This window comes from Trachymyrmex cornetzi, unplaced genomic scaffold, assembly GCF_001594075.2.
Source record: "Trachymyrmex cornetzi isolate Tcor2-1 unplaced genomic scaffold, Tcor1.1 scaffold637, whole genome shotgun sequence".
NCBI classification, from domain to species: domain Eukaryota; kingdom Metazoa; phylum Arthropoda; class Insecta; order Hymenoptera; family Formicidae; genus Trachymyrmex; species Trachymyrmex cornetzi.
In genome coordinates this window covers 354,056-380,404 of record NW_017299956.1, presented here as the reverse complement: position 1 = coordinate 380,404, position 26,349 = coordinate 354,056, and the positions used below count along the sequence as shown (strand labels likewise).

Here is a 26,349-nt window from a genome sequence, read left to right as displayed (position 1 = left end):
GTAATCATTTTATGTAGATTATAATTTATGATGATGCTACTTGTTACACACATAGTGACAAATCGATTCAACTCACAATAATTTCATTAATATTAACAGTAAGAAGCTGAAATTATAACACTATACTAATATAACATAAAGGCATGTAACAGAGTAGCTGCGAGATAATTATCCTCACTCCTTCTATTTTTTTTTACTTCCGCGTAAATCTCAGCGCGGCGTATATACCGGAGTTGCCCTACTGTATTTATATTCATCCATTTATTTCGTTTGCAAATGAACATCTGTAATAATGTTACAATTTACAATAATCTTACTTTTCAGAGAGCAACGTTAAAATGTCATCGTGGAAGAAAGCTGCGAAGATGAGCCAGAAAACTCATCGGGAACGTCATCAACCAGAGGCTCGCAAACACCTGGGGCTGTTAGAGAAAAAGAAAGACTACATTGCCAGAGCCAGGGACTTCCAGGAAAAGCGAGCGACAATCAAACTCCTAAGAAAGCGTGCACTGAATAAGAATCCAGATGAGTTTCATTTTCATATGATTAATTCCAAAGTGGTGAATGGCGTTCATCGAGAGAAGGACAAAGAGGATCAGCACACACCTGAACAAATCAAGCTAATGGAGACACAGGATCTCAGATATGTAGCATACAAGAGGAACATTGAGGCGAAAAAGATAGACAAGTTGCAGAGTCAGTTACATATGATTGATGCAGCCAACGAGACACAGAATCAGCATATCTTTTTCTTGGATGACGATGAGATGAAGAATTTTGACCTAGCCAAGAAATTGGATACACATCCAGCGCTTCTGTCCAGACGCACAAATCGGCCTACTTTAAGTGCAATCAAAAATATGAAGCTACCGGAATTAGATAACAAAACTATTGCTAAGTTTGAACAAAAGAAACATATGACTTATAAAGAACTCGAAAAGAGAATTGACAGGGAACGTGAACTGACGGTCGTGCAACAGAAGCTTGAAGTACGCAGAGCGCTGAAAGATAAGAAAGTCAGGAAACCGAAACTAGTGAAATCTGGCTCGAAGGATGCCGCTCCTATTTATAGATGGAGTTTTGAGAGAAAACGATAACTTATTTGTGTATTATAAAAATCGATTAGTATATCATATTAGTCAATTAATTGTGAATATTAAATAAAAATTTTTTTATACGCAACTTTCATTAATTTTTATATCAATCGTGTAATCGACGTCACTCGTTTAACATCTATCAGTTGATAATAAAAATTGGCATGTTTTGATAAAATAATTAATAAGTTATTTTATTAAAGAATAATTTAATAATAATAATGATGAAATTTATTTTTAATTTGTATTACTTATTAGTATTTATCTATTTATTATATTCATATAATAAAAAATATTTAGACAAAAAATAAAATATAAAAAAATATGTAATAAAACATCGCTGAAAAATCTTATTAGTATAATAATTTGGCCAAGTGCGTTACTCATTTAGTCTACTATCTTTGTTTATCTCGCTATCGTTTCGTAATTTTCATAAATTTATTCATCTTTTGTAATATTTTTAGTTATATCTTATGTTATATTTACGTTATATCTTATTAATTATTTCTTCCACTATTCCGCAGTTATTTTTCTCTTTGCAACAATCACAATTTCGATTGTCATTTAATCGGTATTATTTCTTCAAAAATTTCCGATATCTCGGTGATATCCTCCGCTTCTTCTGGCCTTCCGTTTGTTTCCGTGACATTCATTTCCGATGTTTGCACAATCGTTGATTCGCTCGATGTCGACTGTCTACTTTCTGCCGAAGATGTTTCTTCGATTGTCATGTCCGTCATTCTCATTGTGTCGTCAATGTCGTCAGTTGACATCATCGGCAATTCTGTTAATATACTTATGCAGTCGTAATTAATCTGCCAAAGTCGTTTCTTGGCGTAAATATCGAGGCGGGGGCAAGCCGTAATAGATCTGTATGGAAAGATCATATTTTTAAAAATTGTAGATTAAAACCGAATATTTAGAATTTAACTATTACTACTATTTTAGCTTCAACTGAGTGAAAATAAATCGTCTTATTGTGAAAATAATTACACAATAAGAATCTCAATTAAATTAGCTCAAAACAAATTTTGGATTTCATTGGTTGCAAATTTCTAAATATTTCTAGGCATAATAATTATCTTAACACATACGTAGCAGATTGGTTGAGTTCTAAAACGTTGATACATGCAGTCGAGAAAAGACAACCGGGAACAAACTCGCAAAACTGGAACGCCTGAAAATCTACAAAATAAGTCTGTAGAAACATAATGCTTACGCATAAAAATGTAATGATTCTCTTTAAATTATATATAGTATATTGCTATTGTCCTATAGCGTTTTTTATTGGCAGAACTAGTACGTACTCAGTGCACATTAAAACTGTTGTACACTATTCTAATCTAAATGTAAAAGTGAGGTATCTCAATTGATAAAATGCCCAATGTGTATTTTATCAAATAGCACAATAAAATGTATTGAATATTTCGCGGTTTTATTTATTTCTATGTTTTTATTAAAGGGTTACACCACCTTGACCGCCTAAAAATCATAGATAACTTTGGGAATTTTTTTAAGGAAAATAATGAAAATGATGAAAAAATTGTTTTAAGGCTTTTTATAGAACAAGTCTTTAGCTATAAAATTATATATTTTTCATCTCTTTTTTAATGGCGACACTAGAGCCATTGTATTGAATGTCATTTTGCTGCGACCGTTAAATCGGCATTGCGCGGATCTTTCGAAATATTGATTTTTACAAAAATGGCGAACCTTCGAAAAAAAAGTTTTATTTTTGGCTAAAAAATTTCGTCAAAGAAATGTTAATAAAAAAGAATTTTTTTAACATACCGTATGTATTTCTTTAGATTATACCAAAAAGAAGATTCTGTATAAATTTCAAGTAAATCGAATGAACAGTTTCAGAGATCCGCGCAACGCCGATTTAACGGTCACAGCAAAATGACATTCAGTACAATGGCTCTAGTGTCACCCTTTTTCATTAAAAAAGAGATGAAAAATATATAATTTTATAGCTAAAGACTTGTTTTATAAAAGCCTTAAAACAAATTTTTCATCACTTTCATTGTTTTCCTTAAAAAAATTATCAAAAGTTACCTATGATTTTTAGGCGGTCAAGGTGGTGTAACCACCCCTTAAACGTAGAGGAAAGTGATGCGTCGATTGTAATAGTAGAGAATCAAGTGTAACATTTGTAACATCCTAAGCAGAACAACAAGTCATTTTGATATCAAAATGACTCCAGAATGATCATTAAAAGTCATTTTTCAATCATTTCCGATTCATTTTAATGTCATTTTATCGTTATCGTGATTTAATTGTTGTTCTGCTTGACCGTAATAACTTTATCTATTGACGAAAGGCTGAATGACGTGCACGGTTGCATAGCTTTAACAGAAATAAGTTATTAACGAAGAACCGAGTGGGCGCACGTCAGTGCAAACTTATCAATACCTGTTTATTTGGAATCAATGTCAAATCGTAAATTTTATTATCCGCTGTTATTTTGTTTCAACTCGTCCCATAACAATTTGTCATAAAATCATATTATTTTATATGATCTATATATATATATATATATATATATATATATATATATCAAGTTTTACAATAAGGTATGTATCAATTAAGTTTATTACTTACATGTGAGTTTAATGGACATCTAATGGAAACAAACGGCGATGGTTGCAAAAGTAACTATCACAATGATTGATTGTAACATTATAATCGTATTATAGTTTGAATTATCAATTGTGAAAATGTAAGTATATCTCTTACGGAGAACATCAAGAAGATTAGTTACACACCCAAAAAAAAATAATTTTAATATTAGCAGAAACCGCTAAATTTTAGAGGATTTTATTCTTATATACGGCCTCAAGAGGAATCTTCTGAAATCGAGAGAAAAATATGCTAAGCACAATATTCTTACAGTTAGAGTACTTTCGTTTTGCATCTACAGTAAAAATCTTGCTGTTCCTAATATAATTTACTCGTAAGAGGGCACTCCGCTTTCAGTAAATATATTCCTCTTCATACAATAGGAAAATTGTTAGAATAATTTCCAATACATTTTTGATGAATAGTCCGGTGCATTGGAAGAGGAATACTCTTTCTGTAAAAGTTTCTGCTTAGAATATGAGGTTACCGGAAATTTCACTTTACAATTAGATTATCTTTTTTTGAGTGCAGTGCACAGAATGCAAAAAAATGGGCTAATTCAAGCTGCGCAGATAACAAATTTTTCATTTGTCTTAATTGTTTAAACGATTGAATATTTGATCATTAACAACAGTTATTTTTATTTACAATGTTTGAGATCTCACGGTTATTACTTTTCTGTTTTTTTTTTCATGTTGCTTAATGTTCATTAGTATAATGTTAATGTGTTACAATTGACACCCTGAGGTGATACAATTTACACCACCGTAGTGTCAATAGTAACAAGTTGCGGCGATGTCTTTAATGGTGAATATTTTTTAGAATTTGTTGTTTTTCTATCTTTATAATTATTAATTTTAATATCTATTATGTTATAATCAACCCCAAAGAAGTCCCTTTTCACATAAAATTAAGATTTCCTATAATAAAAAAACTAGTTAGTAAAAATCTTTTTTTTATTATAACTGATATCACTCTCCCCTACATCTTTATGTCGATTTGTATACAATGGCTTTAAAGTGCACTGAATGCGCACTAGTTCTGTCAATGAAAAACGTTATTAAATTCACATTTTCAAATACTTATAGATTCGCATAGATCAAAGTTGAAAATATTAACTCGTGACTGTTCTGGTACTGATTCTGTCCGAACTCAATGTGACATCCACGTTCAGTCCGTTTCCCTGATATGTGAAATTGACACATACTACAACATAAGAGACCTATAGTAATTCAATTTTTTATTTATGTTAAATATTAAGCCGAATTTAGACTCACAATTTTTCCGCTCTTTAGTATACAGGATCATCACGCTTTGACAACAAGAACAGGAGAAAGACGTGGAGCAGTTGCATGATTGTCGCGTAATCGAGATTGTTCTATAAATCAGGAATCCTCTTGATATGCCGGTATCTAATAAATGTTTTCTTATTTAGTTTTATAAATAAAAAAAATGTAATATATATAATATATAATAAAATAAATCCAAACACGCATAAAAAAATTATATAATGGATGAGAAGCTAGCACCATTTTTTTAGATAATTTTACAAATTGCTGGAAAATCGCGCGGTCGAAATAAAATTTTCTCATCTGATATATTATGATTAAAAGTTAAAATAATTGCACCGACTTGTATTAACGGAGATAATTTCGCGAAGGAGACACAACCAGATAAAGACGAGAGCACCAATGCTACGCGCAAATCCATATTTACACATTACGTTAATTATGACAAACACACGCGTAATTATCTACTCATTAACGAGTTCCAGTGACGGCTCGTTTTAGACTAAACGCTTTCTGCCTTTCACATTCCGTTCGCCGTGTATACAGGATGCTATCACAAGCTATTGTATTGTGAGCCTTTAGAAAATGTCCGGAACGTTTTTGTCCACCTGAATTATATAGCGTAAAATTTACCATTATACTCTTGTAGGGAGCATTTATTGTTCCCTACATGTCCCTTTTATATACGATATAAAATAATGCACACTCTTATAACAAGGGTATACTGCACATCAAATTACAAATGTACACATACATCGTTTCTCCCACATTATTTGATATTTGAATAATATTTAAAATTTAAATAAAAAGAATGTATTATATTATGTAATATTTTGTAAACGGAAATATAACGTAAATTGAAAGGATAGCATGCGTTTCTTCTTTCTTACAATAAAACATTAAGCTTACATGATTTTCTAAGAATGTATACAATCATTTATTAAAACAATGTTAAATGAAATGAATTGGCCGAGAAATTAACAATTCGATCAAGACAGGTCTTAGTGCTTAATAGTATTTTTATAAAAATTTTATTAGACACCAAAACCAGTCTTAATAAAATACGATCTTTTTCGCTTAATTGTATTTATTAAAATATAATAATAATAAATACACATACATGGCACATAATTCATACTATCATTATCCGTTAAAAAAAATGTTTAGTATATATCGTCGTCGTCGTCATCGTCATCGTCATCGTCATCCTCGTCATCGTCGTAGTCATCATTATCATCCACATCTTCCGGAAAAAGTTCCACTTGACCCAAACCACCTCCGTCTTCTGGTTTTAACAGAGCTAATCCGTTTGAACCGAATCTAAGACAATCTAAATTAATCTGTGGAAATAGACGAGATTGACAAAATTATATAAGCCATTTATGATCGACATATCATTTATATTACGTTAAAATATGCAAATTTTTTATCTGCATTTGTTAGATCTGAAAATTTGTATATAGCATGAATAATATTCTTCAGGTAATGAATTTTCAAATCTGACCTTAAACAGTGTAGTATCCTGGAACTTTCCTTCCATGTTGAGACACAGATGAATATTTCTGCCTTGAAAATATATATTATAAAATCGGACGCACGCTCTGATCGGTAGTCGTGGGACAGGAACACATATCGGTCTAGGATTCTTTCCTATAATAACAAGACAAAATAAGAAAATATAATAAATATAGACGTATGAAATTTATTTTTCTTTTATATATAAATTATTTCAAAATTAATTGATTATTGGTTTATATTCTATACGTATTCGCTTACCAGAAACAGTTCTCGTGTAAAGAATTCTGTCGTTCATCATGATATTCGCGGTGAAGCTGAACTCGTCAGGATCATACGTGATGTTCACGCAAGCTTTTTGTTTCCACGTATTGTATAGAATTCTTGAACAACATGAACAGACACCACCGTTACACTGACAAGGTCTATTTATGGTGACCGTGTCATTTTCCGATGCTGATGAATTTGAGACCTGCCTCAAGAGTATCTTCACTTGCTCCAGACCTTCTCGCGATTTTGAGAGATCTTCGAGCTCATTATTAATAATTTTTTTGGTCGTAAAACTTTCGTCGGCCCTTAATTCTGGCACTAAGCATGATTGCACGAGAACAATGATCAACCAGCAGGCGGCATTCATCTTGCGTTCTTGATCTTGTCTGGCGTTCAATGGAAACAAGAGGACATCTCCTCGAGATGTGCCTCCTTGCTGGGCGATTGAAACTCGACTGGCCGGTTAACGGACACTTATACTGACCCAGTTTTACGGTGAAATTTAGGCTTGGCTTGCTCGTCCGCATTTTATTATTGACTAGAACTCGAAGAAGCAACAGGATTCTGTGGAAGTGCTGTCATCTCATATATCTTTTGATCGTTAAATATAGTAGAAATCAAAATTTATGTATAATAAAATGTAACTATTTGTTGAGAATTAAATTGATACCATTCGCCATTGATATTGATAATGCTAAGTTTTTGAAGATATTGTCTGTAATTGAAGCAAAAACTATACATATTTAACGAAGGAAAGAAATGTAGTATAATTTGTAACAGTTGATACTTACATGCACTTAATGTTTTTCAAAATAATAAGACAAATTTAAATATATATAGTTGTAATATATATTTTATATACATTATGTACATATATGTATGCCTTTACATCACACATGAATACATATATATATCACATATATTATTTTATGATGATAAATCAAATATATTAACTATAATACATAATAAATACATTTATAACATTATAATAACGTCTTATATATACGTAATTTTGTAATTATGACATGTAATTATCATATCTTTAATTGACCGATATTATCTTCCTCCTCGGGAGTCATATTTGAAGTATGATTGTTTGGAAAGCCAACAGAACTTGGTTCGAAGTCCACTGGATCGTATATTTCTGGTCCGTTCACTTCTGGTTTGATCACTGTCGGTTGAGGAATACTACTGTTGTCATCGGGCTTTAGCCAAGAAATTCCGTCTGCGCCAATCTTTACGCAATCAAAGTGCAAAACCAAGATTGGCCACGATATCACATATGCCTCTAAATCAATGCACGCATGCAGATTTCTACCGGACAAGTAGATATCGAAGACACGTATGCAGAAGGATACGAAGGGTGGATAGACAGGCACGCAGAATGGTATTTGAACTTTACCTGTGAATTAATTTATTACATTATGCAATAAATGTATACAAATTTAACGGATATAAATCTACATAATTAGTTGAAAGCTTGTTAATAATAAATTTTGCGAAAAATTTACATTCACCAAGTCATACTCACCAGAGATAGAATCTTTGGTATTAAGAAGTTCTCTTTCATTTACTATAAGTTTGAGATTCATGGCAAGGTCCTTAGGATAAAAGGTAATATTAGTGCAGACATGATGGTCAATATTAAATCTAGTTATATTGATGCCACTACAACAGCTACATATACGATCTTCACAGCTGCAGTTTGCTCCACGGAAACCAATCCCAGAAAAAGAATCACGACCGACATATTCCAATGCGCCTTTCAATGCTAAACGTGTGTTCGGATTGTAGAATATACTAAAATTATCTGAAAAAACAATTTGTGAAAAGTATATTAAAACACATATAGAAAAAATGTGCTAATAAAAAATTACAATTTTTCTTTTTCTTATAAAATGATAATTTATAAAGATAATTAAAAAAAAATTTTATCTAAAAAGGGAAACAATATTAAATGTAATTTTTTATTAGTTGTGCATTTTGTGTTTAATTCGTACATTTTTATGTAACAATAATTATATTTACTCCTATTATAATAATCACGCTAATATCTGTTGCAATATAATTGTATATTTGTAGCGTATTATAATAAAAAATAATTTTTATTTATAATTTTGTGCTATAATTATAAATATAAGTATTTTTTATACCATTTAAATAGAAGTTTCACATATCTTTCGTAAGCGCTGTTTTTTTATCAACTATAAAATATTAATTAAATTAAGTAAAAAAATATTTATTAATTAAGCTGTTTCTCACCAATTTGATTGATGTAATTGTTCACAGAGGTATTCTGGACACCTAATACCAGTAGAGATACAAGCAGCCACTTAATTAACATGATGGCACTACTGCACAACCGGCACGCTTCAATGCTAATGAAAGACTGAAATTGGGCACACGTTGGATCAAGACGCAGAGACACCTGTTCATTAATTATGCATCAACTTTCAATAGTAGTAAAATAAGAATGCTCAATTGTCACACTTGAGTGATGATTTACGATGCAAAAAGCAATCAAAGACAAAGACATAAACACACTTTTATTTTTAATAAAAATTTAAGTTTTAGGTAATTATTAAACCTGAGGGAACTCTCTCACTAACTCAAAAATTTGAAATTTTGCAAAAAGGATGCATGTACTGCACGGAAATCAAATTTACATAGATGTTTTTCATTTTGACGATAAAATGGTTTTAAGGATGCAAGTACCTCTCTAACAAAACTTGACTTTTCATATTTTTACTTATTATATGTATTTTTAAAATCACGAAGGACATTGAGAAAATTAACTCTTAATTTAACAATAAAGATAAAATTAATTATTAATTAATTCTTAATTTAATGCAATATTATTCAAAATGGTAACCTAACAAGCAGCAATTCGAGCTCTCATTTACGTAACAAAATTTAAGATTTCATTTCACATGATTTAAGAAAATATTAAAAGATAAGAGTCCGCTTGTCTCCGCGTATGTTATTATCATGCTTGATTATTAAAATCTGTTCGTGTGTCTACTAGTATACAACTCTTATCTTTAATGTTGTCGTATATATTAAGCAGTGTCAAATAATCATAACTTTTTCTGTTGCGCAACACGAGAGCTTAAATCCTTAAATCATTGCATGATGAAAAATATTATCATTTGTAAAAAACTACACTCAGCTGTATAAAACTATTGACAATTTTAGAAAAACTTTTCTGAAATATATCGTGTCTCAAAAATCTCATAAAATAATTAAAAGTATTAATTAAAATTTTGCGCTAAAAGTACTAACATGTTTTTATAATAATTAATTATTATAATATTATCCTTTCAAAATTTTCTGACAGAATTAACTTTAATTATTAAAAAAATATATTAAATGTTTTTATACAAAATTTTAATAATTTAAATAAATTTAAATTAGTATTCCATTTAGTTAATTTAAATTTAATTATAATAAAAATTCAATAATTAAAAACTAAATTAATAATTATATATGTGAAAGGTACATGGTATATACATATACAGCGCATTATATTTATTTATTTATTACAGAGTCAATAAATAACTTAATAAATACATAAATCATAAATATTCATTTGCTCTTAATAAATAACGTTAATCTAATCGAGCAAATTATTATGGCTGAGGTCACGAATAATTCGAGATATATTATATATATGTATAAGTCTTCCTTACAAACAGAAAATTCTCTGCATTAAAATAAAATAAAATCCTCCTAGGATTTTGTTTCCGATAAATAAATATTTTCTATTTACGCAATTCTATTTGAGCCTTCTCTTAAGAAAGCTCTTCCATCTTCGCTGTAAGATCTCGTATCTCAGTCTCCATATTATTCAATAAATAAAAAATTAACTACATTAAGAAATAAGGTAATTGTGATAGCGAAGTAAACTGCTGATTTTCCAACAATCCAGTTATTGTAAAATAACAGCTGTAATTGTTAATGAACTTTTTTTACAATTATTGTAATTAGAAGATAATGAAATAATTAGGATGTCGTAGAAACACGCATCCGTTTTTAGCGAAATTGCATGTCAAGAAACGTTGACTCTTCTAATCTTATCATCACTGTCACAATTATACCAAAATCTACCGAATCTTCGCTAATCCAAACAAAACATCTTGAGTTTTGTTAGATCGACGAACTCATAGCCAGATAAGAAGGACGAGCTTTCTTTAATTTCCAATTATCCTACTGACTGGAACAACGATCTGTACACTTCAAAGCCTCATAACTTTGCTTTGACGATCTCCGCTGAAATGCCTCTTCCTGGCAAGAAATCCCAATCCAAAGCCGTAATCCTCATCATCATGCTCGACATTAGTTTCATTAGACTTTGTATTTTCTTTGCTCTTCTTCTTTTTACCGCCAGTATCTATAAGAGCACTCAACATGGCATCTTCCTCCTCGTCATCATCGTCATCGTCATCTAAATCGGCAAGATCCTCAGTCTTTTCGTCCTCGTCATCGTCGTCGTGCTCTTCATGCTTTTCATCATCATCCAGTTTGTCGTCGTTCTCTTCATCTTCGTCTTCGTCTTCATCATCCTTATCATCGTCTTCAAGACTATCATCCTCGTCATCGAGGTCTTCATCATCATCATCATCATCATCTAAAATATCGTCATCGTCATCGTCATCATCCTCATCCTTAATAGGTTTCTTCGCTGGTTTCCCAGGATCATGAATAGCGTTTACGCTGGTCGATGTCACCGTTGGTTTCTTCTTGTCTCCAACGACTCCCTTCTTCACTTTATTGACAGTCGGCACTTTATCAGGTTTCGCGATGTACACGATTTTGTTGGAGGATTCCGTGATTTGTTCATTATTCTCATCAGTGCTGTCTTCGGTATTACTCTCGGTCAATCCTGTGTCTTCTTCTTCTTCTTCTTCTTCTGCTTTGAATGGTTCCTGAGTGCTGTCGTGGTCCTCGTAGTTAGTTTCCTGCTCGTTGTTGATGGGCAGCTCATGATCCTCCAATGATGCGGGAGTCGTTGGCCGCGGTAAAATTGGTATAGTGAATTCCAATAACGGTGCCGCGGTAGTAACTTTAGGTCTTGTCGGCACATCGTCATCGCCAGTAAAGATATCCAATAGAGCACTGAAACCTAACGGATCGTCATCGTCATCATCATCATCTGATTCTTGTGCATCAACTTCCGAGCCATCGGGAACGGTGTTCGTGATAGGTCTTTCATCATCTTCATCATCTTCGTCATCATCTGAACCTAGCCCAAAAAAATCATCATCGTCTTCTTCTTCTGAAGCAGCATCTGTCTCGACAGTTGGAAGTGGTTCGGCTGGTCGAAGCTTCAGACCGTCTGGACCGAATCTGAAATTCAAGATCGAATTACGAAACACTATTTTCCACACAATATAGTTCTCTAAGGAATAGAACGTTTAAGATAAAGAAGGTGCCTCAGAGAGCTGTATTGTGTGGAATATTTTAATAAATAATTTACATAGTAAATCTTTTTATCTTTTTTTTCTTTAAGAATTTTTCTTGTATCTCGTAAAGGAGAAAGAAAATTCAAATTTATGTTACTATATTTTTTTTTCATTGTAAGTACCTGAAACAACTGACACGAAGAGTAGCTTCTAACTCGGTAGGGGATTGCAGTTCCAAACCGAGGCACGCTTTAAAGTGATTCTTCGCGTCGCGTTGGATGGAATAAATTCTGCCACAAAATTTGGTGAAGCCACCAGGTAGTGGTACGCACACAGGCTTCGGACTCTTTCCTGAAATTTGTAATATTCGATGCACATACAAGTCGAACTTTATATATTATAATTCTTTCAAAATCTTTCATCGAAATTTCGAAATAATGTACATTTAATAAATAAAAAAAATAAAATATATTAAAACAATTTCATTAAAATATAGGTATTACTGAAGGTGTCAGATACTTATATTATCTGTATGTCATGATATCTAGAACCTGTTCAAACAAATTGAGGTCGTCAAACGCGATTAAAAAAGAAGATAAACACACTCGACGTCGAAAAACCGTTTGTGTAAATACTTTCGCTCCGCTAGACTGACACGAATTCATCGAGTGGCGCCTGTACGTCACTATTGACTTCGTAATACATTTTTTCATGAACGCACATACCGGAGAAATCACGTACGGAACTAGCACGATAATATGAAATTTAACTAGTATAACGAAGCAAAAGTATTTTTTTTATGTAGTATCGCATAGTTTCACATTCTTTAAAAGGAAGTAAAAGTTTCAAATGCCATGTATGCCACGCGTTCTATCGACAAATTCCAATGACAATGACAAACATACTGCCGGGTGAAAGTCGAGTTATAGCTTCCTGGACATTACGTTAATATATATCTACCAAACGTTGATTCACTCGCAATTAACACACTTTTCTTGTCAATATTGTCGAGCGGTACACGTGCATGATTTAGTCTTTTGCGAGACACGTGACATAAATTGTTCATCAAATAAAGAGATATATGCTCTCAACGTCTATCAAGCTTAGTTTTTTCATAATTTATAACTGTATTGTTTCAAATCAACAGAATCATGCGAATGAAAAGAAATCTTATTGTATTTCATATTAGAAATTTTCTATAATTATTCAATATTATTTTTTGTTTTGTTTCTTTCGTTTTGTAATATCACGTTAAAATTACGTTTTCGGACTCTGCCATTTATTTAAATTTTCTCTATAATAAATAATTCACAGGAGATGTTGATTAATCAGAGAAAGTGGCAGAGAGAAAGAACTGTTAATCGTCATCGTTACGAACAATGAATGTGATTACCATTAACAATTGTGCTAGTTAATATGTTGTCGCCAAAGCTCAGTTGGACTGCTAAATTGTCACCCTGAAGATACTGCAATGAAGCGCATCCTAGAATTTCAAATACAGAAATTCTTTCTCATCAGAAAAAATATTATTTATAAAAAATACATATAATAAGTTTTATTATGAAGAATTGCAGAAAAATTGCAGAATTATATTTTATTATGAAAAAATACAGAATTAAATTCTATTTTATGTCAAATATAATAACATAAAATAGGGTAACTCCGGCAAATACGCCGCGCTGAGATTTACGCCGCAGAAGTCAGGAAAAATAAAAAAAGTTGGGGTAATTTTCCTGTAACTACTCTGTTACATGCCTTTGTGTTATATTAGTATAGTGTTATAATTTCAGTTTCTTATTAGAAGTCAGGAAAAATAAAAAAAGTTGGGGTAATTTTCCTGTAACTACTCTGTTACATGCCTTTATGTTATATTAGTATAGTGTTATAATTTCAGTTTCTTACTGTTAATATTAATGAAATTATTGTGAGTTGAATCGATTTGTCAGTGTAATAAGTAACATCATTATAAACCATAATTTACATACAATGATTACTGTAGAGCGCGTAAAATACCTATAGTGGTTATTTCGTGATACATAAGTGTAGAAGAATAGTAAAGCACGTTGTATAGCAAAATACAAGTGCTTTGCTCTTGTATACTTTGTTTAGTTTATTATTTGGTATGTTCTATCTGTTTGAGATATACAGCATTTTTAGCGGGCGGAATTTATCCTCAAAGCATACAAAGTGCTCAGATTGGATTCAGTGCACTAAATGCAACAAACACATTACATGAAAGATGTATCTCATGTAGTAACACTTGTAGTATATTATGTAGGAAGATTGTAATTATTATCTATTACTTCATATACATATTTATCATTCTTATTTCTTAATAAAACTTTGTAAACATTTTTAGTTATCATGTCATTTTAAGTTTTATTTGTAAGCATTATTTATAAATTTTTCATGAGCCGTAACATACTCCCCTCCCCCTATGAGTAGCTATATATATCCCATCCCTATGGGATATACGGTAAAAATCCAAGAATTTCAAAAAGTTCTTTTTTTAATACGAAAAATAAGTATTCCGGATTTTTAATATTGTTTTCATAGTAATAGACAATACAAAGTTTTTACTGATATAGTTCATTTATCTTAAAAATAGTAAAAATACTTCATAAATTATTTTGTTAGGTGCAGCGTATATACCAGAGTTACCCTATATAACGTACAATATACGATATAGAATGGTACTACAGATAACAAACTCATTAAAATTTAAGTGCGGTATGGGAACGCAAGTATATAATCATATACTTGCCTTTCCATAGTACACTTTCATTTTTCGTGCACAATTACATTGCGTGATAATTACCCGGTCCTTTCAGCTGGACAAGCGGTATGTGAAAGTCCCGACAGCAATTGCAAATGTTCTCGTTGCAGGTGCAGTATCGATTTACACTATCGGTCGCTTGTTTTAGCGACATCATTGATAAATCTATGTCACTCTGTTTCACATTATTCGCGGCACGAGCCACCCGATGCGTCGCCTCATTGTGATCTGTGAACATTTTGTAATTTAAAGCCGTTTTAAACCTACAAAATTCGTATCAAAATTCAGAAATCCTATTTATAATTTTATGTGGCGTGGAGTACGAGCAAAATTTAAAAGTATACACATAAAATGTATATTAAAAAATACATACGTGCAATAAAATATACATATATAGTTTTAAATAGGAAATTTTGAAATCCTGAAATCTTTTAATTTAAGACAGTATAAAATGAGCTTTAAATAAGATGATTACCGCACGGAGAAAATTTTATATTTAAAATTACTATGATGTGGTAGTAGCTGCGGTCTTCATGTAAATTATAAGTTTAAATGCTATAATTATTTTTTTAAAAACAATAATACTACGTAATTTTTACACTTTTTTTATATAGTAAATTTTATAGTAAATTTTTTATTACAAAATAAAATCTTGTTGAATGAAAGTTAGTATTGTAAAAATAAGTAAAAAATATATACCTAGCAAAGTTTGTTTGCGTACCATAGTAAAAATTAACTTTTCATGTTAGAATATAGCTTAACAAAATAATTACTTTATTTATGTGATAAAAATTAGTATTACCATAGTAAAAGTTAAGTCGGAATTATGTTGTGAGGGTGCATACGAAAATTCAAAACATAGTAAAGTGTAATTTAAACTTATATTAAAACTTAATATAAATTTTTCTCCGTGCGCTTATCTTTATATACATTCATATGCGAAATAAAATCTGTATAAAAATTTTCTATGTTTTCAAAATTTTTATTTTTGCTCTTCTATTAGAGGAAGGTCACCGATACCACTTTGTTTTTAGACAATATTTCTTAAACAAAAGGTAAAAATACAACTTCAAAAACAATACAAAGTAAAAAGTGTCTTCTATCAGATAGTATAAGCAATTTTTATAATACTGTTTGTAATTTTGCAATAATTAAGTTTTTCGTAAGTTATACAAAAATGAGCGTCTGACAAAAGCGTCTCCAAAACTGACACAGTAGGCAGTAATGCTACGTATTCCTATTCTTTTTCTTTTACAGGAATTATCTGTATAAAGTATTTATAAGTGAATGTATATAAGATTTTTCAGAATCATTTTACTTCGTTATAAAACATTTTTATTGAATTATATGCATATTTACTTTATGCTGTTCTGTCTGCAAATATGTAACGCGATAGTTTTTCTAGAGTTGTTCCATATATGCACGATTGCCTTCAGCTCCAATAGACTTATTTGACACTATAAAGCAACATTATAAAGATTAAGTTAGCTCATGGTCTGTTTTACGGACAGGTGTGTCAGTTAAAACTACACCCCAATTTTAAATTAAAAATCGTATTATGAAAAGACTAAGAGAAAAAATAATATAAATAAAACTTATTTTGGAAACTACAAGTATTTAAAATGACGTAATATTATCAATAATATAGTCACTATTATTTAAACCTCACAATTTGCAAAAGAAAATCGTAAGAATTTTATTTTCGCATTTGTAGAATTCGTTTTTAGCTGATTTGATATAGAAACAAGCCACAAACCTACGAATTATGAGTTCGTACTTCTTTAATTAGCTAAACAGATCATGATTTTATTAGTATTAATAAAGTGCAATAGTTAGTTTCCGAAAAATAAGGGGGTATTTTTTACTTGAGGAGACCTATGTCAGTATCGGCGACTTTCCTCCATTATTTTTTTTTTCTTAAAGCTGTTTCTCTCACCAATTACTCGGCCATAAGCGGCAAAGGCCACCAACAAGAGGATCAGCAACAGCTCAAAAATCGTCGATAATCGCATCTTTCCACTCTGTTCTGGAAACAATGCCAAGAACACGTGATGCGGTTATAATATTACTGTGAAAAATACCCATTTTATATGTAGTGGCACGCACGTTCCAGTCTTATTACAGTTTCTTTCGGCTGATTCTGATAAAAAGGCACGACAATAAGAACCGTAAAAGATAGATTTTACGCACGTGCCGTAATTCTAAATTAGCATGACGAATGTCATTTTGTAGTTTTATACCTGCTTTATATAGTATATTTTCCTATTATATAATAAAATTATTTTCAAAGATTAAATTTTTTTAATAGATAATAATCAGTATATCTCATTTTATCACTAATCAATAAAATAAAATATTTACACATATTTAAATTATTATAACTGCAAAATTTTTTTAAAAGCCGTTCAATTAATTAAGAATTTCCAAAACTTTTAGGTCTTCTTTGACATAATTTTAGTAAAACATCTAGATACCTATATTTTACATACAATTACTAAACTTTTTCTCGTTTCGTTGATTAAGCAACTTTTGAGATCACACTGATCAATTTTACGCAGTGTGCATTTAGCTTACCATGCACAAAGATCACATTAAAAAAAAAAGAGTACGTTAAAAGTGTTTCTTTTCTCATAATTATTTCTCCCGCCTTCCGATGATTATCCCATAACCCTCGTCAGCAAACAATAGAGACACTCGTTCCGCTCATCAATTGTTGAGGTAGAGCGGTAATTTCATACTTCTCTACTTCCTGATTCATAAAAATATCTCTACCAGAATCACCGCGATACTTTTATCTTTCAAATAAACAACCGGACAAAACGTCCCAGACGCGGAAAACGTATTCTCCTTCCGGTTTTAAACACGAGTTACTAGCGACCGGTTGACCCAAATCCCGGTCACGGTCAAAGGCGTGTGTATAAGAAAGGCGCTTACTCGAAAGACTCGATGGCAGACTTTAGTAGCACGAGGAGATGTGTAGCTTTACGCGCGGAACAAACACTCGTGTCACCGTTATAAAGTGCGTTACATATGGTCAAGGTGTTGGATACGATCAACACTACGTTTTGACACATCGTATGTGAGATCGATTCCTCACGCGTCGCTTCGTACGGAGACCAAATCGCGGAAGTGATAGTGCGAGAAGTTTAATTGAGCGCAAACGGTGATCTGTAAAATGATTTCTATATATTCTCGCTTCATAAATCTACACTTGTCAAGATAGTAGATAGATAATAAATATTCATTAATCTTAAGCAAGATAATAAATATTATAAATAAAGAATGCATTCATATTATTATAACATAATTATGTAATAATAATATGTGAATCTTGATTGTACACTATTTAAATTTAATGGCGGATGATAATTTCCAAATAATTTAATGTATCAAATAAAACTCTTGTCAATTTCATATAATACATAATAAAGAAGCAAGATCATGAAATGTTCGTTAATTTAATTTTATATATAAGCTCTATTTTATTAATTAATATTTACGGACATGTAATTCTACTAAACGTATAGAAGCTACATACAGAAGATATATATTATTCTATAAGAATTATTTAAAGAATTATTTTAAAAATTATCCACACGTGAGCGATTCTTCAATGAATGAGACTTCTCGTTTTTATCGCGGCACGTTTCCCAATTTCCCAGACCCTCCAAATGCACAAATTGTAACTTTACTCACCTGTGGGTTGTTGAAAAGAAATCCGAGGAGGCAGCCGTGCTCGTGCTCTCCTGTCTCCTGCACCCTACAGCTCTTTTTCCCTGACTCTTCGTCTTACGGAGGCCAATGTCCAACTGAAGATGCCGCCTAACTCCCCCCAAGGTTTCTTTAAAAGTCGGTCAGGCCACCACCACCTGTCCGCCAAGCCGCTGTTAGGATTATTAAACATTCTAATGTGCTCTAGGTAAATCAGAGGCGGCCCCTAACCAACCACGTTGTTCCGATCCTCTGTCGTCCTTCATCGGACTACGACGGTGTTGCCGTTGTCTCGACGACGAAAGCGGGAAGTCCACTTTTCCATCTCTCCTCGAACCGGTACCAGATGCCCAGATGTACACAGATGAATGAAGATGGTTCCGGATGATTCAACTCAGACGAAAATATCCATAGGAGAGGGGAAAGTCACGTTGGTGACGTCCAACGTCCTTTAATTGCGTCCGGATTCCGACAGAAAAAGCGACAAGTCGCCCCGGGGATAATCTTCGCGATATGCTTATCTGAATTTGTTTAGGTTATTATAAAAAGTTGAATGGCATATGGGGTATTCCAAATTAATATTATAAGATGGTATACATGACAGAAATTACATATACGATTAATTCGATTTTATAAACATTACAGTTATCATTAATTTACAGTCATCATAATAATGTGACCTACTATTATATTTTCTACCAACGAAACTATATCGATGACTCGCAATGCATTTACGATTAGCGTAAGTGACATCAATTCTTTATTCACATTGCACATACTAATTGTTTTGACATTTATATCATTGTTTCATGCACACAGTTCTTAATAACCAATAAATCAGCTCTTTGAAATTTGTCTGATAACTATAATTGGCAAGATAATCACTTCAAGAGTACTTCAACCAAATAAAAAATCTAACATAAATAAAGTTGATTTTCTTTTTATAATTTTTTTTTTAATTTTTGTTTTCTTTAATGCTTTTTATTGTAGTTAAAATAAAATTGTAGGTATTAGAAATATATAATACAAGTAAAAAAATTTTATATAAACACCTGTATAATTATACATATAATATGTATGTGTATATATATTTATACAATATATATGTAATATATAAATTAAAATTTTTCTTATTCTGAACCCACACAGCAAATGTATCAAAAATATATCTTAGAGATATCTTAAAGATATATTTGGGATATGTGATATTTTTAGGTAATCCACACAGCAAATGTATCAAAAATATATCTTAGAGATATCTTAAAGATATATTTGGGATATATGATATTTTTAGAATATCTGTCTGATGTATTTCGGAAATTTTTGCTGTGTGGGAAGAAAACTGGTAACTTTATCCTCAAAGAAAATTAAAAATAAGTAGCATTGAGAATTAATATCATTAATCGAATTATTTTCATTTTTCTAAATATTTTCTAACTTTGAGTGCAGACACTATCAGTCGACGCCATAAACTCGTGCCAGCCGTGAATACCACAGTTTGTGACACAAATTCTAACCGAAGACCCACTTTCGTGCGCGTCCAGTCTCTCGCGGGAATTTCGTCGCCGTATGAGAGAAGAAAGAAAAGAAAAATATCCGGAACGCAACGAACGACACGAGTGCAGTACGAAATTAATACAGGTGCTCGCTCGTACGTTCATACATTTGTCCATTTGTTCGTACGTTCCTTCGTCTTCAATCGATTCACGGAATCATGTTTTGGCTAAGGAGGGGCCTTTCTCCGGTTAGTGGGTCGAAGAAAGTAGTGGTTCACCAAGAGTGGTTTACCTTGGTTAATATTTGTTCGTTTGTTCTCCAATGCCCCAGGTCCTCGATAGCGATGGCATCAAACTTATCGCGAGTAATGGTTTATTAGATATTTCACCTTTTTAAGTGCTTCAAGAAATAATAGCATATAATAAGGAAGAGAAGTTGAAATTCTAATAAAGATAATTATAGCAGAGAGATTTTTAATCCTAATTTTTAAACGTACTTCAAGCGTCAAACAAAGCTTTAGTACGACAATAAATTATTTATAAATACATAATAAATACTTCGATAAAAACTGCTCGTATGTTTTAAAAGCCAGAAGAAATGTACAGGTTTAATGATAGGATTGTGCAAAAGTTACCAAAATGCATCGCTCTGTTTGATCCCATCGCTACCCGGGCTATCTCGAATATGATAACTCGATCTTCGGGGATTCCTAAGCTGATGAACGAGGCGTATGACCCGGAAATATGTAGGCCCCGATTAAACGAGAGGCAAACAAGTTTTTACGTAACGTCGTGGAATAATCGTTTGGATGCAACGTATCTCCGCGTTCTCTTCGCGGTTGTATCGCGTTGCAGAAAAGAAAAAAAGGGAAAAAAGGATTGTGGGCGGTTTCCGACAAGTGCAATCGCGCTTATCGGCGATTAGATTCGCGATTAAGGTGGAGTAATCGCGTATCCGTGACATTGACGTCTTACGATATTGACGGCACAACACTATTATTTGTGCAATTATCTAACCGCCGATCGTTTCCGCGGCGACGATCGATGACAGAGCAGATTATGAGCAAATTGCTTCCGATCGTTCCCTCTTCTGATGTAATTCTATAGGCTGGAAGAGAAATCGATTTTTTTTATTGAGATCTATTTTCGAAATTGATCGTAATCTACATTTCGCGACCTCGTCTCTCTCAGCTTCATCAAATGCCGTCCGACACATTTTGCGCATTTCTAACGCAAAAAGATAAATTTTACAGACAAATAGAGAAAGTCACATTTCTGCTATTATAATGAATGGTCTATTTCAGAAAGGAATGTTCCCCTTCGAAGGAGAATGTCTTTTCACTTGGCCCAGTCCACGGTCACATATTTCGCTCCGTTTCCCATCTCTCATAGTCACGCGTGGCCAACTGCGCCCACACTCCAAAAAAATGAAAGATATCAGGAACGCGACGCGCTGTGCAATCCATAGAACGGAATCGTAAGTGATTCTGCAGTTCGCGAAGACCGTGACTTTTCTTCAAACGGTGAAAGCCGAGGAGAGGATCCTCAAGCAGAAGAAAGGAGATAAGTCGCGTTATTAAATTAGAAAACACTTGCTCACAAAGTAAAACGAGCTTCTTTAAACACTTCATATACATTAGTGTTTTTTTGTTTATGGAAATTTTATGCAGTAATTTTTACAGAAATTAAAGAGGAAAAAGTTAATAATACCGATAATTAAACTCCAAAATGGAACATTTGGGAACCTTATAAAATTACGAGTCGCAAGTACAAGAGTGTTCGACAAAATATTAAAATTATTATTTTTTATAATTTCAGTGCTATTGAATTTATTTGTTGACAAGTAAATACTTTAAAATATTTTAGAAGATTATGATTCATCAGGCTTTGATTTTGTCCCAGCTAGAAAATTTATAACAGCATTTTATTGGATTTCACGACTTTCACACGTAAGAATGTGAAGATGTCTCGAAATGACAATCCTCGGAAAGAAATTTCCAAAGAGAGAAAATGTGCATTTCTACTTTTCCGTTTTCTACAAAATTTCCAGAAAATTGTAGACCTGTTATATATCAAATCTCCAAAGCTTCAGTAACTTCACAGAAAAATCACAAGATCATCCACTTCCAGCTTCACGGACAATAATACTCAAAGAGTAGCCCAATACCTCTTGTTCCCCATTCGCCGACACGTCTTATGCCGACACGTCGCAGAGGGGCACAGTGCCAACGGTCGCAATTCCCCCGCGGTACCAAGCTGGTGGAGGAAGGAGGTCACCCGGTCACCCAGATGAGGTTCCTTGCCCGCCGTTTGTTGCCCCCTCGTTACGTCGCGTCGCGCATCGACGGTGGCCGTCCGGGGTGCCCCACCGACCACAACGGTCTTGACCAATCCTGTCCCCTGTTTTCGTACCGACCGCCGAACCGGTCGGCGATCCAACACTCGTGGAACCGGCGCCGTGTCCAGATTTAAGCTTCTTCTTTGCCGGGCAGGATCTCCGAAGATCTTCTCACTCGCGCGTTAGTTTAATTTTGAATCGTCCGTCATTCGCGCGGTCACAGCACCGCAATAGATCCCGATCATTCGACTGCTGCTCGATCAAGGGATCGAGCGCGATCGTAAAGGGAACGACTCAGTTGAACTAACAGCAATTTTGAGGAATACGCCATGGCTGTGAGAGCAACGATCCTGGTGCTGATGGTCACGTTGGTGGTCGTCGCGTCCGCTGGATTGCTCGGTGAGCTGTTTGAAGCAAATGTGATTAAGAAACGCTAGTGCGAAAATTCGGGTTCGCGCGGGTATACGCGCCGGAGATTTCAATGCGCCGACGCACGTGTTTGCCTGCATTGGCGCAACTACATTATTGTATCATTCACGTGATAAACGCGATTGCAAAAGAGATTATATGACCGGTTACTTTCTATTTGTTTGAAAAACGAAATGTAGATTGTCGTTTAATTCATCTTGCCATGAAGTAAAGCTAACTTGTGCCGTGAATACGATAGTTTATTGTTAGAATAATTCTTTTTACAGTGTTATTTGAAATCATATTGCTAACAGTTGTATTACAAAGAAAAGAAAGTTACTTACTTTTCTAATGCAATATATGCATTTAGAATTTTAAAAAGCAATTTTATATCTATTTTCTATTTTTAAACAGGTTAAACTTTTTAATATATATATTATTGATTACATATGATTTTCAAATTGTTAATCCATTTCGTGTACATTAAAAAATATTTTGGTAAGAGTTTCACGATAATAGTTTAAATTAGATCTTCGATCTCTAATTTCATTTTCTTATGCTACCCAATTCTAAGCTACCTTTGTCTCTATTGTCAATCGTCGTCCATAAAAGACTGACGAAAAGTGCCCTCAAAACTGTCATTCAGCCACTCGATCTCGACAATACGCGAGAAAGTACACCGATGGAAATCCACGCATTGGCACACTTATTAGCATCCAGGTGTAGTTCCTCGATCCATAAACATGGGTATAAACGTTTCAAATGTCACACTCTAATTCGTCATTTCTCCAAAGGAGAATCCACAGGAAACTTTTACGACGCGGCGGTGAAACGCGTAGAAATTTGGCTTCCATTTGACTTTCGATCGGCGGCACGACTTTCGTTTCGTTCCGATTTCTCTATTCCGAGTTTCTCTGCCACGCGCGTCCCTTATCTCTCTTACATATATGCGTACATATACACACACATGCGTTTCCTGTCCGCAGAGACCCTGCTCTCATGGGACTTGCCGGAGGTCGAGGCGAGATCGTCCACGTCGCAATCCAAGTGCCTGTGCCAGACTTCCGGTTGTCTCTGCTGCGTCGACCTAAACTTGACGGCCACTATTGATCTAGGTGGCCCAGCTTGCGTCAATATTAGGCAGAAAGAGCAGAATATCTCATTAAATTTGAGCTATGGCGATAATCCACTTCACAATGCGACGATAAGGATCGGCAAGTAGTCAAATCATAATAATAATAATAAAGGAATCTTATCTGTATTGAATTTTTAATTAACTTAATATTGTCTAATAACAATTTAAATTTAACACGTTGAATTAGATTAAAATTCAATTGAAAATATTAATATAACTTCACCGCGCATATTCAAAAGTTTTTTGTAATCTGTATTTTATATTTCTTCTTCTTCTTACGTTAGGCTTCTAGCCTGTGTTTTATATTTCGATTTATAAAAAATACAGATATTTTAATATTTATCTGTTAATGTCTACATTTTTTGTATCAGATAAATGGCACATTAATCGGACTAATCATTGGTTTTTTTTATTTTTGCAGCGAACGCAGCCAATAAACCGACATGCATGAATTTGTTGTCGGATTTGGCTCAGATTTGCGCGCGATTTACATCGGTGAAGCAATCTGATGTCGGTGGCTACGATGGTTGTATGGTAATCGAACCGGCTTTGTTGGGTGCACCGCAAGCCACATATCACATAGGATGCTTCAATTTCTATCAGGGTGTCCGACAAGTGGAGGTCTCCGCGTAAGTATCTCTGTGATCTAGTTGAAAGCATTTGAAATGCAAAAAATATCTCATATAAAAGAATATATAAAAGAATGTCTTGTTACTTCCTTTCGATCCTACGCAGCATCACAGAAACGACAGAGCCCGTTGATAACGCAGACGAAGAAGAGGACACTCTTAACACCGACGAGTTGATCGCTGCAGTATCCGCTAGCGCCGAGCAAGGTATCGCGTTGTTCACTCAATGGCTGGGTCTTAATCTGAATCCAAAACTGAATCTCACGAGCAAGGACAATGGACAACAAGACCATCAACAGCAAATAACGAATAATGAACGGACAGGACCCTCAATTGACGTGTCTTCGAGATCGGCCCGCAATATGGACGATGCTGTCCAAAACGAAAAAAGCGATGAGCGATTCAAGCAACTGTTGAGCGCTCAGGACAATGTCCTGAAAGGCTCAGCGACTATCGGACAATCTCACGGCGCGGAGACCACATTTGTTTACTCCAGACCAAGCGATCTAATGGCTGACAGAAACGCGACAGAAGAGGCCAAGAAGAAACTCGAAGCGGAAGCTGTGGTACCGCAACACCGGATCGTGGTACCAAAAGAGTCCAGGAGGGGTGGACGGGCATACAACATTCATCAACACGTCAATGAAATCTGAGTTTTGCCGTGTGATCGGTACCTCGTGCAGGAAATCGTCAACTCATTCTTTTAGAGCTAGAGTGCTGCACCTAGACTATTCTCGTATGTATGCACGCGGAGCTGGGTAATGGAGAGGAGGTTGTTACTTCATTTAATCGTCTCGCCCGTCGCGGTAATTTAATCTTTATGATCAGTACAAATCGTGATCCTCGATAATATCATTAAGGCTAATGCTGATAAATCAATGTATTGCAATTTGCGATATAATGAAGTAAAATGGGATTGCAACTTCGTACCATAGTTCAATCTTCGGTAGCTTAAATTCTCCGTCTCCCGAAAAATTCATCCCTGTATTTCCAAATACTATAGTGCATATAAAAGCGACATATTAACAATAGCATAATCGTTATATGTATTATAATACATGGAAATACTGAGATAAAAGTTTCTTCTTTTTAACATCAATCTGAGTAATTTTATTGTTTATTAATTATTTTAAAGTTTCTTAAATAGAACCTAAAATAGAACCTAAAAAGATAATTTTTGCAAGCTTTACTTGTATATTATTTTGTTAAATTAAAAGATTTTGATAAACCTTTCTACAACTTTTTCTTGCTTCGGTGCGTAGTTTTCCTATTGTTGCGATTTTATCCTATTCATTATACGTGCATCTCAATTATTTTATTCTCGCTCAGCTCCTCAAATATGATCTCCCGCGATTGTGATCAATGTTTGCTTGTCGATTTCATTCCAAAATCGTCGCTTTTCTTGCGATGATGTACTAATCTACAATAATCACTCACAAGATCTTGACTAAACGTATAACTGATCTTACGTTTTACTAAGAAATTAGTTGATCAATTGTTAATTAATTGATCAATAAATTATTTATTAAAAAAAAATTAAAAATAAATATTTGATGACTACTTCGAATTCCCAGAGATTAGGCGTTGTCTATCAATAATAACTTAGGCGTTTCTTATCGTACATATTACATGTTTCTTCCTCTTCAAGCTTGTCGTAATTTAAA

General features: G+C 33.4%; 6 protein-coding genes across 8 annotated transcripts in view; 2 read left to right on the top strand and 4 right to left on the bottom strand.

Moving 5' to 3' along the window:
• LOC108766865 (probable U3 small nucleolar RNA-associated protein 11) overlaps positions 1–1,141 on the top strand; it is a 1,921-nt gene extending 780 nt beyond the window's left edge. The window contains exon 2 of one of the 2 annotated variants that reach the window (XM_018516402.1): positions 325–1,141. In XM_018516402.1, coding sequence (XP_018371904.1) covers positions 339–1,097 — 759 coding nt within the window. In that variant the 5' untranslated portion in view covers positions 325–338 and the 3' untranslated portion in view covers positions 1,098–1,141. The remainder of the gene's footprint in view (positions 1–324) is intronic. The other variant, XM_018516401.1, reaches the window with a different exon arrangement.
• Positions 1,142–1,579: 438 nt separating this feature from the next.
• On the bottom strand, positions 1,580–5,050 carry LOC108766866 (uncharacterized). Its single transcript, XM_018516403.1, has 4 exons — positions 4,994–5,050; positions 4,836–4,922; positions 2,189–2,279; positions 1,580–1,964 (listed from the first exon to the last, which is right to left on the bottom strand). The coding sequence occupies exons 1-4, from the start codon at positions 5,022–5,024 to the stop codon at positions 1,655–1,657; spliced, it is 519 nt and encodes a 172-aa protein (XP_018371905.1). The 5' UTR covers positions 5,025–5,050; the 3' UTR covers positions 1,580–1,654.
• Positions 5,051–6,096: 1,046 nt separating this feature from the next.
• LOC108766860 (uncharacterized) lies at positions 6,097–7,157 on the bottom strand. The gene is made up of 3 exons (XM_018516394.1): positions 6,782–7,157; positions 6,510–6,655; positions 6,097–6,345 (listed from the first exon to the last, which is right to left on the bottom strand). Exons 1-3 carry the CDS (start codon positions 7,155–7,157, stop codon positions 6,169–6,171), a joined length of 699 nt encoding a protein of 232 aa, XP_018371896.1. The 3' UTR covers positions 6,097–6,168.
• A 667-nt stretch (positions 7,158–7,824) lies between these two features.
• Positions 7,825–9,134, bottom strand: LOC108766843 (uncharacterized). Its single transcript, XM_018516374.1, has 3 exons — positions 9,053–9,134; positions 8,322–8,600; positions 7,825–8,192 (listed from the first exon to the last, which is right to left on the bottom strand). The coding sequence occupies exons 1-3, from the start codon at positions 9,132–9,134 to the stop codon at positions 7,825–7,827; spliced, it is 729 nt and encodes a 242-aa protein (XP_018371876.1).
• Positions 9,135–10,428: 1,294 nt separating this feature from the next.
• Positions 10,429–18,792, bottom strand: LOC108766851 (HIV Tat-specific factor 1). Of its 2 annotated transcripts, none has more exons than XM_018516383.1 (6): positions 18,665–18,792; positions 16,905–16,989; positions 15,011–15,196; positions 13,586–13,675; positions 12,375–12,543; positions 10,429–12,136 (listed from the first exon to the last, which is right to left on the bottom strand). In XM_018516383.1, exons 2-6 carry the CDS (start codon positions 16,978–16,980, stop codon positions 11,026–11,028), a joined length of 1,632 nt encoding a protein of 543 aa, XP_018371885.1. In that variant the 5' UTR covers positions 16,981–16,989; positions 18,665–18,792; the 3' UTR covers positions 10,429–11,025. The 2 variants fall into 2 exon arrangements, with proteins under 2 accessions (XP_018371885.1, XP_018371884.1); XM_018516382.1 differs by having other exon boundaries at positions 16,905–16,994; positions 18,665–18,791.
• A 3,811-nt stretch (positions 18,793–22,603) lies between these two features.
• LOC108766854 (uncharacterized) lies at positions 22,604–25,719 on the top strand. Its single transcript, XM_018516386.1, has 4 exons — positions 22,604–22,912; positions 23,908–24,135; positions 24,478–24,685; positions 24,792–25,719. Exons 1-4 carry the CDS (start codon positions 22,843–22,845, stop codon positions 25,336–25,338), a joined length of 1,053 nt encoding a protein of 350 aa, XP_018371888.1. The 5' UTR covers positions 22,604–22,842; the 3' UTR covers positions 25,339–25,719.
• Positions 25,720–26,349: the final 630 nt, after the last annotated feature.

Excerpts from the sequence above, each read along its gene's own strand:
- LOC108766866 (XM_018516403.1), bottom strand. The coding sequence starts at position 5,024 with ATGATCCTGTATACTAAAGAGCGGAAAAATT. Across the intron at positions 2,280-4,835 it reads CAGTACCAGAACAGTCACGA|ATTTTCAGGCGTTCCAGTTT; the intron begins GTTAATATTTTC and ends CTTATTTTGTAG. Across the intron at positions 1,965-2,188 it reads GAACTCAACCAATCTGCTAC|ATCTATTACGGCTTGCCCCC; the intron begins GTATGTGTTAAG and ends CTTTCCATACAG.
- LOC108766860 (XM_018516394.1), bottom strand. The coding sequence starts at position 7,157 with ATGAATGCCGCCTGCTGGTTGATCATTGTTCTCGTGCAATCATGCTTA. Across the intron at positions 6,656-6,781 it reads TTACACGAGAACTGTTTCTG|GAAAGAATCCTAGACCGATA; the intron begins GTAAGCGAATAC and ends TTGTTATTATAG. Across the intron at positions 6,346-6,509 it reads AGGATACTACACTGTTTAAG|ATTAATTTAGATTGTCTTAG; the intron begins GTCAGATTTGAA and ends CTATTTCCACAG.
- LOC108766843 (XM_018516374.1), bottom strand. The coding sequence starts at position 9,134 with ATGTTAATTAAGTGGCTGCTTGTATCTCTACTGGTATTAGGTGTCCAG. Across the intron at positions 8,601-9,052 it reads CAATTACATCAATCAAATTG|ATAATTTTAGTATATTCTAC; the intron begins GTGAGAAACAGC and ends TTGTTTTTTCAG. Across the intron at positions 8,193-8,321 it reads TACCAAAGATTCTATCTCTG|GTAAAGTTCAAATACCATTC; the intron begins GTGAGTATGACT and ends ATTAATTCACAG.
- LOC108766851 (XM_018516383.1), bottom strand. The coding sequence starts at position 16,980 with ATGCGATTATCGACGATTTTTGAGCTGTTGCTGATCCTCTTGTTGGTG. Across the intron at positions 13,676-15,010 it reads TGTCCAGCTGAAAGGACCGG|GATGCGCTTCATTGCAGTAT; the intron begins GTAATTATCACG and ends TTGAAATTCTAG. Across the intron at positions 12,137-12,374 it reads CTTCGTGTCAGTTGTTTCAG|ATTCGGTCCAGACGGTCTGA; the intron begins GTACTTACAATG and ends CTTGAATTTCAG.
- LOC108766854 (XM_018516386.1), top strand. The coding sequence starts at position 22,843 with ATGGCTGTGAGAGCAACGATCCTGGTGCTGATGGTCACGTTGGTGGTC. Across the intron at positions 22,913-23,907 it reads CGCGTCCGCTGGATTGCTCG|AGACCCTGCTCTCATGGGAC; the intron begins GTGAGCTGTTTG and ends TCCTGTCCGCAG. Across the intron at positions 24,686-24,791 it reads CGACAAGTGGAGGTCTCCGC|CATCACAGAAACGACAGAGC; the intron begins GTAAGTATCTCT and ends GATCCTACGCAG.